Source organism: Varroa destructor, unplaced genomic scaffold (genome assembly GCF_002443255.2).
Source record: "Varroa destructor unplaced genomic scaffold, Vdes_3.0 BEIS01000002.1, whole genome shotgun sequence".
Classification (NCBI taxonomy): domain Eukaryota; kingdom Metazoa; phylum Arthropoda; class Arachnida; order Mesostigmata; family Varroidae; genus Varroa; species Varroa destructor.
The window spans coordinates 30,105,483-30,122,280 of record NW_019211455.1 but is presented as its reverse complement, the minus strand read 5'-3'; the positions used below and the strand labels follow the sequence as shown (position 1 = coordinate 30,122,280).

General features: G+C 43.4%; 1 protein-coding gene across 1 annotated transcript in view; it reads right to left on the bottom strand.

Annotated features, from left to right (window-relative positions):
* Nucleotides 1-5,817, bottom strand: part of LOC111245453 (uncharacterized) — a 28,251-nt gene extending 22,434 nt beyond the window's left edge. The window contains exon 1 of the mRNA XM_086979728.1: nucleotides 5,332-5,817. Within this exon, the coding sequence (XP_086835854.1) occupies nucleotides 5,332-5,372 (41 nt within the window). The 5' untranslated portion in view covers nucleotides 5,373-5,817. The remainder of the gene's footprint in view (nucleotides 1-5,331) is intronic.
* Between the last annotated feature and the right edge of the window lie 10,981 nt (nucleotides 5,818-16,798).

The window sequence follows — 16,798 nt, the reverse complement described above, 5'->3', positions numbered from 1 at the left end:
ATAATCTCGCCTTTTAACATGTAATATTAAATATAAAAAGAACATTAAACATAAGAAGAAGAGCATGATCAGGAAGGGTACGTGCACATACGCAGCTAGATTTAATCCATATGCGATCAGGAAATCGTCATCCGCTTTGGAAGATTTGGTATGCGTGTTGATCCAGGATAGCATGACAGGATGTGGAATACCTAAGACAATTATGGGCGTATATTGCTCAGCATGTACCTGTCACTTATTGTCGGTCTCTGCCAAACTGTGGGCTCACTCGTGAGGTGACAACCCAGAAGGTTGATAAAAAAACCCCGCGTCTCTTGTGAACTATCCTGGTCTTATACCGCTGACCAAAAGGGTTATTGCATAGGACTAACAATGGCTGCAGGTTACACTGCTCACGAAAAAGGTTCTTATTGAATGAATGGTCGGTAGACTAAAGCTACGAGATAATTCCACTCGTGATAACTAGCTTTTTTCCTGGTTTTCATCAGGTTATATTTTTATTTGTAGGCACCTGTAGGATAATGCAGTAAAAGGAAAGCAATGCATATAACTTTGTATAGCATAAAACCTAGCGCGATGTGTACGGTTTCATATTTTTCCTAACATTGTTTATTTTAGAGGATAGTAGAAGATCTACAAACGGTAATATATTATAACTAACTAAAACAGGGAAAAATGAGCTGGATTTTGGCTTAGATATAGACTTTTTCTATTACTTTTTTTAGCGTGAGCTTTTCTTTCCGATACAGGCTTAGGCATAGACAGGTTTTCGCTTAGCTTCAGAATTTTCAGCCAGTTTTGCTGGATTACTCGATATCAACTCCAATGGTAGCGCTACTCACAGCAGTAAATACTGTAGTGATAGAAGACTACAGTGCCAAGGCAATTTTTACTTGACCCATCCTTTTTCATGCTTAGGAGGGAAAATGAAGTTTTAGTCGGACCAACATTCAAATTTACGCGCCAATAATAAGAAGGGATCAAAAAGTGATAGTTAGATATCAAGATTGATTCGGCTTACAGCAAAAATGCTTCATTAGGGCCAAACGTAGCAAATAAGAGGCGGATCGCGGTCAATCTGTGTCGTATATAAAATTTAATACACGAAAATGACCCGTAAATTTTTTCAAGTTCATCATACAGGTTTTATTTTCGAATAGGATCCGTTCGCTTAAATGCTAAATTAAATTCTTCCTGTAATAGCCATTTCGGAAGGATGTGCCGTTTAAAAGCGTTTATTCTCGCAGCACTAATGGCGTAGCTGGTACTTGTTTTCCTTTCCGGCGCGATAAAACTAGACTAAGCGAACAGTCTGGGCTTAAGCAAAATCAATGCCTGATTCAGTCGCGTTCCACGAAAAAAAGTGTTATCGTCTTCAGTATCGACTTATCGAAAATAGCATATAATAATAGAGCTGGGCACATAACATCGTCAAATCTACTTTTCCACCGGATTTGGTCAGTTAAGTAATAAGAAAATATAGATTTCCGTGTAGAGACCTCTCAATTGAATATTAAATAGATACGTACGTTCGCCTAGTTGGGTTGAAACCGAATTATGCACTGCGACCGACTAACCTTGGAGTCTACTTATTGGACTGGATCGCTCGCATTCTCCATCGAGACATTGAAAAAGCTAGCTGTTTAGATCGACCATAATTCTTTCTTTGTAAGGCCAAGAAGTGGGTACCGAAAGAAATGGCGAACGCAGGTTTACAAAGAAATGTCATGTAAATTTACACTTAAGAGAAATTCGGCTAAAAAAATGTTTTGCTAACATTAGTTTCGCGTTTTTCTGCCCCGTTCTATGTACTACAGCCTATTTCTTCTATCAAAAGATACGACTAAGTGTATCACGAGAGATAACAAGTATTTCTATGTAGGAGGATAAGTTTGATTTTTCATTTCGTAGATTAACGCTGGCTTTATTTGTTCTAGTTTTTTCGACTACATGGCGGGTTTCACATACTCTTCACATGATACATTCTTCGTAACAATAATTCAAAGGCAAAACCCTCCATAAAATCGATTCGCCTTAAGCGTCTCATACTTTACTGATATTCATATAAACGTAGCTCAACCCTCTTAAGATTCGCCCATACATACCCGTTTGGGTATGAGATGAGGACGAAATAAAAAGGAAGTGGTATTCCGTCAAACGACCGAACGAAAAGATCATCCTTCTTTCCTTCAACGAGCCAACTGTCGCCAAGTGCTCGACGCGTCTAAGTCGAAAACACATACTCGAACACGTTCGTTTGGCAAAGAGTCTTCTTATTCCTTTCGGGGCAGCGTGCGTATAATACCAGCCCACGTCCTCCCGGCCCCCGATCAGGGCACGATGTCTTTCCCGGGATCCCAATTTCCCATCAGTAACTCCCATCCAACTTTCACGTAGTGCGCAGCAGTAGTGAACGATATCGCAGCTACATAGCTTCCAATACCTTACAAGTACGGTAGAAGCACAGGCGGTTGCAGCAACGGCAGTAGCGGAATGGAAAGAGCACAGGGCCACGATGAGCCTCCTAGACAGGGAAGCACGCGTCTCGCTAGTTTGCCAGTGCTACTGGTGCTGCTGCCAAACCGATAGCCAGCTGACGCTTGTAAATGGGTATTTAGCCCCCGTTGGCAGAGGGGCATACTAGGATAGGAATCCTTATGGCTTATGGCTGAGCTGGAAAGGACCAGGGGCAAATGGGTAAATGAGTTCCTAGCCGTGACAAGCTTGCCAGGTTTACTTTCGCTGAATCCTCTGATCAGAGCAACGAACCGCGGCTACTACCGCTACTACCACTGGCGCTTGTGGGTCCCATATGGCCCACATGCCGCCCCTCCCTTGTACAAACGCCAGTAGTACTTTTGGCAGGCGCAAGCCCAGATGCCTCTTCTCTTCTCTCCTAGCCCTAACCTAGTTCGTATTCAGATATAGCCGGGGTAGAATGAAGGCTAGGTGACTTAGACAGGGCGAGTAGGGTAAAACTCGCGAGCTGACATAACACCGCCGAAGGGGGCAAGATCGTTTAGAAACGCTAGAGGGGGCAGCAGCAGGAACGAAAGCTACCGGGTCGTCGTGGTAGTACTTGGTATGGAAAGGAATATAGGTGGGCAAACGGTTGTGTATGCCAAGGGTAGAAAGTGCACGCCATAGCCGGGTAGAAGAGGCGGCAAAGAAAGGGAATAGTAAGAAGCAGGGGGCATGTGGTGGGTGCTGGAGGATGGGCAAAGAGCAGAGGAGAACAGGAGCAGATGAGGACGGGATCGGATGGGCATCTCTCGAGAGTCTGTCGAGAAGAGCAGGGGGCCAAGGAAAGGACCGACTGCCAGGTTGAAGTAAAGAGAAGGTAGAGACGGAAACTCTTAGCTGATCTCAATCCAATTTGGACTGCAGAACAGTACAATGCCCCTGTAGTGCAGCGTATATCGCACTCTGACACGCTCACACACACCTAGCGTGAAAGAGGTGGAGAGAGTTAGGAAGAAACCAAAACCGAATGCTCTCTAGAAAGACTTTACAGTACGCAGCAGTGCCAGCACATCAGCAGTAGTGTTGAAGGTATGATGCCCTAGTCTTAGAGAGATGGAACTGGCCTGCTTACACAGGGAACGAAAGACTGATAGAAAGAAAAGGCCTAGAGTAGCCGAGCTCGTGTATTGCCGAACAACCAAGAGGAGACTGGTTTCATGGCCACAAAAAGGATTTGTGGTGGAAGACACTATGGGATCGTTGGGCGGTCGCTAGCACCCGTTCCACAGCTGAATCGGGTTAGGTCTGTAAAGGATTGCATTGGCAGGGGTTCCAACTCGTTCATCGTAACCCGAGGGCCGAGGAGAAGCTGCGCTCGTGCGAGAATGCGGCAACGAACCGGAGGAACTGAGAATCGGCCACTCATGAGGACCGCAAGTTATGGGATTTACACTGCACAGTGACTTGCCGCATTTCACTACCGTTTTGCCTGAACTAGCTAAGCTGCTTGCCTGCGTCAAGTAACCCGTTCACCCAGTGCGGAGCTTCTGTATAAGTGCTGACCCGGTTTCGAGTCGTCACACAGAGGCCCTTGCCTTTGAGCAAAATATTGGCAGCGACTGAATTACAAGCACAACTGATCGCTAACTTAATTTTACTTCGAGAAGCAAGCTCAAACTGCGACGTATGCACAAACGGTCATTGTAGTGCATACGGGTACTCAGGGTTTGTCAAGTGGTTGATGGAAGTCACGATGAGTTGGATCTTGCCCCGTTAACGTCGTATTCTATTATTAGTAACAATTCCGTATTATTGGAAAAAGCTTCCTGATTGCTTACAGGAATTCGAAAACTCGAATTCAGCATTAGCTCTCAATTAAAGTAAGACTAGTGGGATAATGGGCTATTATAAAGCAACGCTACTGCTGAAGAAGTACGTATACGTGCAGTAAAAATCTAAATACAGACAACTTCCATTAAAAGAAGTATATGCTGGCACCTCTCGGGAATTCTGTTTAACTTATTATATGAGGAGTCGATAAGAAAAAATAATGTATTTTGTTCCAATACGGGCATATTTAGTAGGTTAGATCGTCTCTAGTTCGTGTTGAAGACTTAAAATTGGCAAATACAATTCAGGAGTCCTACTAGGCAGAGCAGCTAAAACTGGGTACATCATCCGATTTTTGTAAAACTGAGATATATATTTGTATACGAATTGCGCTTGTAATATATCTACTACCCAATGACCCTAGACAGTGTTATCTAACAATTTATAATACTTTTCAACATCACTCTGCATCGACCCCCCCCCCCCCCTCCCCCCCCCCTCTCCCCCCTGGTAATTGTAGTGAGCATGACGGTTTACCAGTTTATCTAACATCAGAACTCGCAAGGAGGACCTGGTCTCAGTATGCCGTATACCTCTTAACCTTAAGGCGGCCTGATAATACATGCAATTATGTACAGTCAACTAGCGTTGATTCATGTTCGCGATACGCGACATTGTGGAACGTGCTTTATCTATTGTAAACGTATTCCACATCATAAGATCATCGCGGACACTTAACGACTTTCCTGTGACAAACTTTGATTAGTTTCTCATAGCCGTTCTCAGCTAAATCGTTTCGTTTTTCAAGTTGTTTTGACTAACAGGGTATATCTTGTCGATATTGTTTGTACCCATAATTTTTCTATGCAGCTAAGAGTAGGCCTTCTTGAATATTTCCGAGTAAACGTAACGTGCTTTCACCGCTTGAAATAGCTGCGATTTTTCCAAAACCAGTTTGGAATAATAAACTGGGAAAGCAACAGTGATACTAGTTAAAAAGGGTCTTATATAAAGGCTTCACTATAATGGTGTACAAACCGAGATGCAGCAGCCGGCGCGTTGAACCACCTTCTCGCCATTGTTGACGGCCCACTACGGAACCGACCTCAAGATGCGGGTTCAAGAAAGCCATTGTTCGAGCCAGGGCGACGCAAGGTCCCGATGCAATCCGGAGTGCCGAGCACGTACGGGTGTCTAGAGGCACAAATCAGCGTATGGACAAGGCGAATGGAGCTCGATTCCAATGTCCAGCGGTCATGGTGATTTATCTTTGCCCACTATTGTGAACGGCGCGCTGTCCCCGTCGCCGGACCTAGCCACACCGCCGAGTTGGCAGCAGCGTTGGCGGTGACGGCAATGTGAAACGATGGAACTGTACCCCCTCTCGTTCCGGTCACTCAACGGTACTCTTCGTCTTTCTTTACAGTCAGCCATTCTTCTATTCCACCTTTATCCTGATTGTGATCGCATCGGATCTGAAAAAAGCTCATAATTGTTCCATGGAACTTGATCATACAGCTGATCAACTATACTTATACGAGTGTGAGGTTCATTTAGTTCAGTTAAAAAAAAAATTACGGTATTCTCATTTGTACGTGCAGTCTCGGCGATACAAATACAACTAACTAGCTTTGGATTCGTGTTCATACGTGACGTTTGAACGTCACATATTCGAAATGAAATCTTACACTAAGGCCTTTTGGACAGATCGGCCTAGCTGGGGCTGGATGCTTCTCCTGTGTGCACCGTTTGTGGTAGCGATTTTGCCGGTGGCGGCCATCACGGCAAACGATCTTCTATGTGGAGTGAGAGGCCAGCCGAATCCAGCACACGAGCGCACTCACTTGCGCGCACATATAGGAGAAAAAGTGCGGTAGTCATTAATAAACTGTCCCGTCCGTTCATTCCTTTTTCCCATTTCTAACGCGCTTCCTCCTTTTTCCGTTCAAGCTTCCCTGGGCTCCCGGTGTCTAAGCTCGCCCTTTCTCCATTCCATCCCGTCCCATTGGGCTTTTGCCAACTGATTCCTGTCCCAATCCGACCATGCAAGAAACCAAGCCCAGCTGCCACGCAAACCATTTTCGTTCTATCTCGTTCTCAGCAAACACACTAGTGATACGATCACAGCAACTTACCATACACTTCAATTGGAAGAAGCAGCTACCAGAGGCTAATCCTCTTTCGCAGTGCTTGCTCCCCCTTTCCTCTAAGATAAAGAATAAAAAGAAACTCTAGTCAGGCGAATGGTGTGTATCCTTTCGGACAATGCATGTCTAAATGAACTATAGATAGATGGCCGATATGGCTAATACCGTCAACGGTTTCTTTGACTCGACTATGTTCTTTCGGGTGTGCCTATGACTCCTTGCTGGAGCACACATATGAATAGCTCAGCCGATGTCAATATTCGATAGTCCTTGACTGCAATGCAAAACTTTCTCTAGTAAAAAGACTAGTCGCCACCTGTCATGGTAGCGGATAAAAAAGGAGTCTTAGCTTTTTTCGCGGCTTTGCCTGTCTAGCCGAATAGGTCCCACCGTAGGGACCAGCGTAAGATTGGTTCACAAGGGAACGCGTAAAATACGTTGACAACCTTAACACATATACCATACTACATGTAGTTAAACCGTACGTATAGGCACGGACAAAACGGTGGAACTGCCAATGTAAGTTATTCTTCACTAAAAGAACCTCTACAAACAAGCAAATGTAAATTCGCGTACAATGAACTGAGTAATTGACATGATGGGCAGATGGCTACGTACGGACCAGATTAACGTCATAGTTACATGCCAGCCATATCGAATGATCATAATATTTTTGTCGCCTCCTTAGCCCTTGCTACGGTTACATAATGTTCATGACATTTAATAATATTGTGAAATTAGGTGCAGATATTTTTCCAGAAAAAAAAGTATCCCTTCAGCTGCTTCCTACAACAGCTTAATATATATTCTGAATTACACAGCTCCTTTCATTTCCTTTCTTAACTAATACTTGTGCATGTAATGGAGCATAGCTACACTGAAACCAGTGGTTCGAGTAACTAACAAAGGTAGTAACTATTCTTTAAAGTTTTTATCAAGTGGAATGTTACTCACTTTGCCTTTAAACATGTTTGCGCCTGCAGAAATCAAGGCAGTGTGGTGAAACCGTATTGGAACTACGGCTACCGCAATGCCCTCAGGTACTAAACTGAAACCCTTTACGGGTCGAGGTTTGAAAATAACGCTTCAGGCTAAGACAGCCTGCAGAAGGTTCAGAGGAAGCCTTATCACGATGCAAAAGGGCGACGAAGTGAAAAGCACTTACACTGTATAAAAAAAATAAGGTGGTGGTAAAATCCATGCGATTGCTGCTGCGATGCCGCAGTCCTCCAGAGACATCTGCAAATAGGCAAAAAATCATACAAAAAGTTTCTGCATGGTCATAGAAAAAGATAAACTGTTTGTATTTTATTTAGAAGGACATAGTATAGTCTAAGGAAAAGCTAGAAGCAGCTGTAGCCACGAGACAATATATTAAGGTAGCTTAGTCATGATGCCGCGTTATCCTGCTGTATAATTAAACCTGATTTACTATGAGTTCGATAACATTCTGAATAGCCGTATCTGTGTTCCAACTTTAGCGTTCGATTATCCGGAATGCTCATATGTAAAACTGTTACTACTTGATTTATTGTTTTAAATAGCGCAGTAGTGTATACAAAATTTTAGAACACTTAGAACAAGCTTTGGGGCTTGATGTAATTAAGCCAGCAAACAGGAACTTTTCTGCCAACTGTGTAACGTATAGACATTTTCAGGCTAACCGTTATCTGTTTTGCTTGCCGTCTTTTCCACTTTTTCAGCAGGTCAATTTAGGTAAAATGGGCGAAAAAGCATTCGTCACCATCCGGTTTACTCCAGGCCTTATTCTTTTTAAGCTATTTCCTTCCATTTCCTGCTCTCTTCTGCTATGCACATTTTGGCGCCAACCGTCCCTCCACCTCCCCTTTATCCCGCCTACTGAATATAGACGGGCCTCGAAGTAGAAGTCGCATGGGAGTGGCGGTAAGGCCACCACTCAAAAATTCCCTAAGGGCGCGGGAAAGCTTTAAACTAGGCGACGGCTTGGAATCCACGAGGGTAGTTGGCGAGGTCTACCGCACCTCAACACGTTGCAAGTAGCACCTGTTTCGCCGACCAAGGCGCTCTCCTTTCATTAGGTAGAGTTGTCGGCTATTGACAGCGGTAACTTAAACGTCTTTTCAAATACGTCTAACATGTCTATAATACATAGTTTCATGTAAACGTTTTTCTTACGAATAAATTTATCATTCTCATGTTAGTATTTCAACGAATGAAAAATCAACACTCAAATGGAGTTTTTGCTTTTCTTTGGTAGACAATAATTTCTCAAAATGTTGACGTACTTATACAGGGAGCTTGAACGGCCAGGCAGGCAGGCCGCTTGTTCCCGTGTTCGCTGCTGGGTAACGGTAGGCAGGTGGGTACATCATTGCTTCTTTGCAACGCTTTAGAAGACCTGTGTTCAAAAGAGGTTTTGCTTCCTTCGCCCTGGGGCGAGTGAAACGAACTCGAGTTCCCTAGCCGGAAGCGAACTTCGCGACCTAACCTAACCGGCTCCTTGCCGTGGCCACTTCGACTTTATATTTTCAGAACCTTCTTTGAGCGTAGCTTGCAAGAGCTTAGTCCGGACTAGTGCCTTGCCTACAGTCCCCACCAACAGCAGCGTTCGCTATCGTTTGTCTGCCAGTGATTGCTAATGTTTTAAGTTTACTCACATTTTGCGCACAATAGGTCCCGACGACTAAATCGTAAAAACAACACTTGAAGAAAAACTAGCGGAAAGACAAATATATTTTAACAGCAAGAATTCATGATTTTTATTAGAATATCTATAATATTTTTTAAATATACGAATGAGAACCGAGTCAGTCTATGTGCGCGAACCCGATGTACTTTAAAATTGCATAACTTTTGAATTAGTTAGGAGTGAATGATCATTCATTTTTTATATGTTTTAGCAGTATTTGTCTATATTTTTTTATCATACTTTTCTCAACGCTCTGGCAGCTTCTGAATGGCCATATACCTACCTATTCTGTCGCGTTGAGAAACCCGAGATAACGGTGCTCTTAACGTCCATTGCAGGTACTACCATCGCCTTATGTCCAAACCTACCCGATTTCTCTCCAGGGCGACGCCATTCTTTCATCTGGTCTCTTTCCGGCTGGCAATAGAGACTGAATCATGGTCCGTCTATGGCAGCCGTATGCTCTAGCCAGGCTGTTCGTCGATTAAAGCTCCGCAAGTGGCACGTGGAGTACACGGCACGCATTTTCAGTACAAAAACATCTAGTCCTTTAAAGATGATCTAGGGGGAAAATACCATTATGAGCTGTTTGTCTCTTGTGAAATGCTACGGCCTTTTTCTTTTTTCGCTAAATAAACGAATAAGTAAACATGCCAGACATATTAGCTGGCTGTATATATTCATTTCGAAATTAGGACGAGAGAATTGATTAGAGGGTCTTGTCATTCGAAAAGTATGTAGAGTAAACTTGCGACTTTTCTAGAGTAAACCCGTTATTTTTGCGTTGCCTCTTTGAACTTGAACGAAGTCGATCCGCGAAAAGTGAATTAGAAGACCCATAGCAATCTATGCAATAGGATGGGTCTCATCTCGAAATGCCACAAACCGCTCGTTTCGTTTCGTAGTTAGTTAGCTCTTCTCAAAGGCCACAACGCGTTAAAAAAGATGCTAGACACACTTTTCCTTCTTATTTATTCAGAATAAGCCTTCAACATTTTGTTATTTAAGAAACAGTTATGAGCATATTGAATGAAGGTAAAACGGGTACGCGCCGTATTGTCCAGCCATTAATGAGATAGAAATTAAAACGGCCGTCATCGACGGTTGGTTGACACCGCGCAGAATTACCATAGTTTCACATATGTTTCTGCATGGCAGACCTTGTACTAACGGGCGCATAGACTGATTAGAGTTTGATTATCGGCTATAGGCAGGGAAAAGCTGGCACCGTCAGGACATTTGAATTTATTCTTTTCTTTCTTGCTTGCCTGCCATAAGGGAAAACTTCGCCATGGTAGGACCGAACCTTTGCAACAACACGAACTATCGAGCGAAACGGTGTTGAAGCGCTGGCGAGTCGCTGAATAAATTGTTAAATCGATTGGGTCGTACTGAGGGAGCTGTAAAGCGAAGTTGGGTCTTTGTGCGTACTTCGACGTTACGGAACTCTCCTACGAGCTATCTTCCAAATAATAGCAGTTTCAGAAGAAATAACTTCAGCGACCAACGGGAAAATTGTGCTCGGAGCCCGGAATCAACAGAACGTGTCGGACAATTGAAGCTGGCAGTGTAAGTGGACATATAGGAAAGAGACTCACTCAACAGGGGCTCGGACGAGTAAAATCCAGGATATATTCAGGCGACGGGTGAGGACAGGATTCACTTTATTCAGTCGAATAAGGCCGAATTACGCAAATTGCCCTGTAATTATTTTGATGCTCAGCGAACGACCGGTAGCCAACAAATAAATTGTCCATTTTCTATAATGATGTGAAACTACCAACGTCTTCAATATGAGCTAGCAAACGTGGTCAGAAATGGCTAGAACGAACAGCCTGTGGCATAGCATTAAGTTCGTCTGCACAGCTACAAGGTATACCGCTCACTTCATTGAGAAGAACGGTCAACGATTATGGCTCTCAGTACAAAAATATATTCCTTCACCAATCCCTATAGCAGAAATCAGTTTCTGCTGCTAAATATTGCATGCGGATTCTGCTTTGATAATTGAGAAAAAGGATGAGTCGCAGAACGAGCATTTTTAACGTTGAAATCTTCAAAGCTGTCCATTTGATTAAGCCATTCCATGTCTTCTTTTGTTTTTTTTTTCTATTTTATAATGTATATAGGAGGATGGCGAAACTAATATCCGGGAAAATTTAACAGAACTTTCGCAATGATACCACTTGCGTTTCATCGAAGAATTTATTTAGCAATGCGATAGCACTTGAAGGCAAGGTTCTTTATAACTAAATTTATCGACTCTCGAGTCTATATGTACCGTTTAAATGAATTTCTTTGCAGATAAAGATTTTACTCTATGTAAACAAAGCGATCTTCAGGGCGGATTCTGCCACAGCGAAATTTGCCTTATCTACTCCGTGAGCCTTGTCCTCTTTCTCTAGGTATCGTGAGGCACCATAATGTTCATTTACAATCACAGTCAATTAAGGTCAACAATAACAGCAAGCAGGCGGAACAGAAGATTTTACCTGAAAGTGTTCCTTTATTTGTCCTTAAACTTCCATTATTTGATCACACAAGCAGAATACTATGTGTCAGTAATTCGGCCCAATCGTGATAGTAGGTTTTAACGCTGCCCGAGCGTCGAGTATCATTTCGCGTTACTGCATAGATGCGGCTCCTAGACGAAAAGACATTTTGACTACATGGCAGAGATGATTGTCGCTTGAAAATGTAGGTTTTTTTTTTATTTGGCTTGTTTTGAGATATGTTACCAGCAAACCTGAATTTTAAAAAATAGAGAACTTTTCAAAAAGCTCAAAAGTGATAACACCTGGATGGACAAGTCAAACGTTTAACATGAATATATAGCTATGCTCAAATTTCTTTTAATTGTATTTTAGCTTCTTTAAGATTTTGCGCATTTACGTCTTCACGCAATCTATTCCATCGACTTAACCGGCTCAACACTAGCGCTGGTTTACCTCAACAGTGTAAGTCTTGCATATCAACTTCACCTTCTGCCACTCAACTTCCCTTGGACCCTGCTAAAATCGGTGGGCCAATGGCATAGCGGCATACCTTCTTATCCTCCCAATTGCTCTACGAATGGAAGAAGTCAAGTTGTTGAACTCTATTCCAATCTCCCAAACACAGCGGGAACAGTAGCATCCATCTCCAAACGAGGTTCATCTTACCTTTACCAACCAGTAGAGCACAACGCGAAGCAGCCAAGTTGAAATGCCGGAGGGAATCCGGGAGGTGAACGGACCGAACGCCACATGGTACACGCTGTTCAGTCCCTTCGAGCTTGAACACGCGACAGCTTGAACCAGGTTGCTAGGAGATTCCGTAACCCCACGTAGAGTCAAATTCACCAATGCCATCTTTTTTCATGTTAAAGAGCATATGTGGACCGCTTTCAAATGCATGTATCGTAGCCGATCATGTTCGCCACACGAGTGAACGTTTGTGCGTGCCTGGGCTCATGAAGAACGAAGGCCAAAATAAACGCGCCCCTGCTATGTTCTTGCTCCAGCGGAGTAGTGAGGCTGCACCATTCATTGGCCATGGCCTCGAAAACATTCTTTCTCCTTTGTCAATCAAGATCATCCTGCTTAGCGGCACCCAGTTACGTCCCGATGCGTCTTTTCCTTTAACCTTTCTCTACCCTAAAGCCTATATACCCATCCCAATGGGCCTTTTCTCCAAAAGCGCTTTCGACGCCCCCTGCGCTACCGCTATCGTGAGCTATCCGCTCTTTTCGATATAACCCATCATGGCCCGATAGACTCTACCACTACTGCTACAAGCACCACAGTATCTCAGCAGTACTGACCTAGCCTCGATCAGACGGCATTCCGAGTGATGCAGCTGTACCTGTTTGCTCCGTAGTTGTCGTATAACTTCCCCTCGTCGTTGCCTAGGCGTCGGGTGGTGGCAAACTCAATGCTAACTTCCCGCAGTTGCTTTGTGGATGTTCGCAAGGCACAGCACCCGCAGACACAGCAGTGACTCGCCCACATACAACCGCCGTTATTCCCCCACCTGAGTACCTGACTTTGCCCTTGTGTTGCCCCAGGGCGACTGAGCCTGAGAAGGCGCCCATCCCGCCAATGCTTATGCCAAAATGGAACCCTTCTTCTATCTGCCTCTTTTCACTCGACTGTCAGTGCCTAGTCGCTTTTATTTTTGCAAATAAGAAATAATCAAAATATATAACACTGCACATTGTCCAATAATCTTACGTATTGTTAAGCAAACACGAATTTCTTATTTCTTGTACAACGTAATCTTCTAGGTAACTATTCAACTGAGCATGATTAAATTGAAACCGTTAATCATAAATAAAAAAAACCTAAATCTTACAAATAAACAATAACGGGTATAAGAAATTTCTTTCGATAGTAAATTGCTCATATGAAAGTCCATACGTCAGTGCTTACCTTCGTGACCGCTCATGTGCTCTATGCTCTCGATCCATATATGCCCTACATTCTCTCGCATGTCCGCATTGTAGCTTGCCATTGTATTATCATATAGTAAGTATAAGTGTATAAGTCGGCTGGTGCGACGCAACGTTGCATAAGCCACTAGAATCGTACCCATTACATCGAAGCCACCCGCGTGGCAATGCAAGAGAGCCACAGGGCTATGACGCCGTTGGGTGTAATGAGGGGCGTCAAGCGAGTTGGTGAGAGGGAGAGAGGGTAACGAGGCAAGTATCGGTTCCAGCGGCGAATTACGCAGCACGGCAGAGGCTATGACAAAGGGCTAAAAATGGGCGATTCCTGAGGTGACTCAGCACCTCTCCGTCTTGTATTCAACTTTGTCCGGTCGTCTTCCGTCCTGTCGCCGCCAGCCCGTTGCCCCTAGCTCGCCGCTGGATAAAACGAGGCTGCTTTTTATCGACGTTGAAGTAAAAGAAAGTGCCTACAGGACAGGACGGCAACTAGCTCGAATCTCGGGGGGCAAGTTGCGATAATAACGACGACCGCCGTCTTCAAACTGCTGCTATGCTTTCATTTCTACCATTTATTTTCATGAGAGTGGAACAGGTATCAGTGCGGTTTAGTGCGGCGGTATCCTGCTATCAGACGTGTTGGTGACTGGACCTCGATGCTGGAATGGCAGGACCAGCAAGAGTGGAGCACCCGCCATAGAGCTCGCTCGTTCACTATCTATTGCTGTCAGCGCTAGTTATTCATAGCGCAACAATAACTGCGAACAGCAGACGACACCAAAAGACTCGGCGTCTTTTTATTGTTGTGGTAAGCTGTTGGCTGCCTTGCGCTACGCGGACAGGTAACAACGCAGTATTACCACTATTCTTACCGCGGACAACCGCATATCAATTGTTCTTGCCTATCGCGCCTTTTAGGCTTTTTACTAGTATTGTTTTCCGCTGCTTATATACTATGTGAAGGCAAAGACAAGAATCCATAGGAGAGTGAGCGCGTCATCGGGGCATAATGACGGCCCTTTCGACTAAATTAGCTCGTAAGCATATACCGTACTTGGTAATGGTGGCAAGATACGCCTTTGCTGAAAGGACTTAATCTAAACTAATTAATTAGCACGCCTTTGAAGAGAACTGAATCGAACGAAAACCGAACTCAGACGCAGATCTCTCCAAGTCGGGTCGCCTAATTTATCCATACGACGTCAAACAACATAATGTCAGCCTCGATATCCATATCCGACCAAATCTCCTATATCTCTAAATTACGATCTATTGTTACCTATCATATAATAAAGTGTTTATTTTTATTGGTTAGCTTTAATATCTTGGGATTGGCCTACTCGACTGTTTTACTGGTCATTGAATTGATGATATTGTTGGTGCCTTCACCGAAAGCATCTGAATGATCTATCATGTTGAAGAACTACGATGTAGTAAATGCTGAAAACTTGACCAGATAACTGAGGCGATAATATCAAATAATATTTTTCTATTTGTTTAATTCCTCCAGCTGTCCTTTCTACCTGAATGGGTCTGTGTGAAGCTAGACACACATATTACTGTGCACCATTTATATTCCAGTACCTATTTCTTAGTCGAATAAACGCATACGTAAGGCCAACTGGCCAGCTGCTCTTCCTTCAGGCCAGCAAAACTCTACACAAAGCGGTTCATAAGCATTCGTTGCTGGGTGTCTCACATGCGCGCCGCAAAGATGCACTACAGAAGCCTCTACCCTTCTTAGGCCTATGTTGTATCGTGCCAAATAATTGTGTACCTCTTTACGCAAGTATCAATGGCCAGTATGCTGTAACTTAAACAAATTAAGTAACTATTCGATAACATGTACCCCGACTTCATTCATCTATGCCAAGGATACCATTCGATTTTCCTCACTCAAAAGTTACTTGCATAAAATTAGATATTATTTCCACTTTCTCACGGATAGCTGAAACCGTTCGGTTCAACCTTGATGTCCCCTAGACTTACGTATGTTAGAGAAGGCTTTTTTCGGCCAACAGAGTCGGACAACGTGCGCCGACAAACGGAAAGTAGTAACGTTTTAAAGAGGAACTAACGAGGTGACTAAATTATATTAAGGCGGAACCTCTTAGGTTACGAGCTGTACGACCGTGGTAACGACGTCAAATAGTGCCTCGTCGTCACGTGAAGTGGCCGTCGTTGGGCAACGTTAAGTCTTTGCCTTAAAAGGCGACGCCTGCATTATGCTAGATACGATGCTGATCTTATATCAGGAACGATGGCGAGGTAGCTTGTTTTACTGATCGTTTTCAAACATGCGTATGCAAAATTGTACGGCTCAGACATTATTTTTGGCTTACTGATGTCTCGGTAACTGGATCAAAAGGAATATAATAACAAGAAAGTAGTTGATTACTTGCAACTGTGAATGTCTAGCATCGAAACACCGTTAAAAGGTCAGTGAGTACGCATTACAGTACGATTACGGGCTCGAGCATTTAAAGGCAAGCACCACGCGATCGTTGACATTCATTAAAACACAGGCTTTTTAGGTCTGCTTGCAGGCAGGAACCCAGATGATTTATATCCGCCAGGCGGTAAACAACAGTGTAAAGAGGCTTCGCTGGAAAACAGTATCATGTATCTATATTAATATCATAATATTCATTTCAATCTTCGTATAAATACATCAGCTTGTTCTATATACGCTAAATATAGTACAAGTCACTTTGTCTTTCAACTGTAAAGGTAACTTTTTTTTACTTGCACAACTTACGTATTCGTAAGCCCGTGGGGCTTGAAGCGGGACCAAAGGCTTTCACGTCGATCTTGATTGTCGAATAGACTGACTACGGCACGACCTATACGTTCTCACCGTTTGAATCATACCGTTATCTAAACACATCCGATTGGCCATTTGCCATAAATTATGAATCTTAATCCATTAACATACCGCCAGACTCGATGCATTTTAATGTTATACATATATATGTATATATATAAACTTGCTATATCATGGCTTTGTTCCTTTTTGAAGCTTGCAAGCGCTAACAAAATTTACATTGGTACAGAGAGAAATTGTATTTTTTATACAGTTGTATGTAGGATTTTGAATACCGTTTGAATTGTTTGTCTAGTTTTCTTTGTGACTACAGGTACCATATAGGTTAGATGAGTTAGAAAAGTAACGATAGGCACGCTTATTACACATCTTTTATAACGTCGTTCGGTTGAATAATTTCTTCGTCAAGGCGTTGACCGAAGCTGATATTTTGTAAC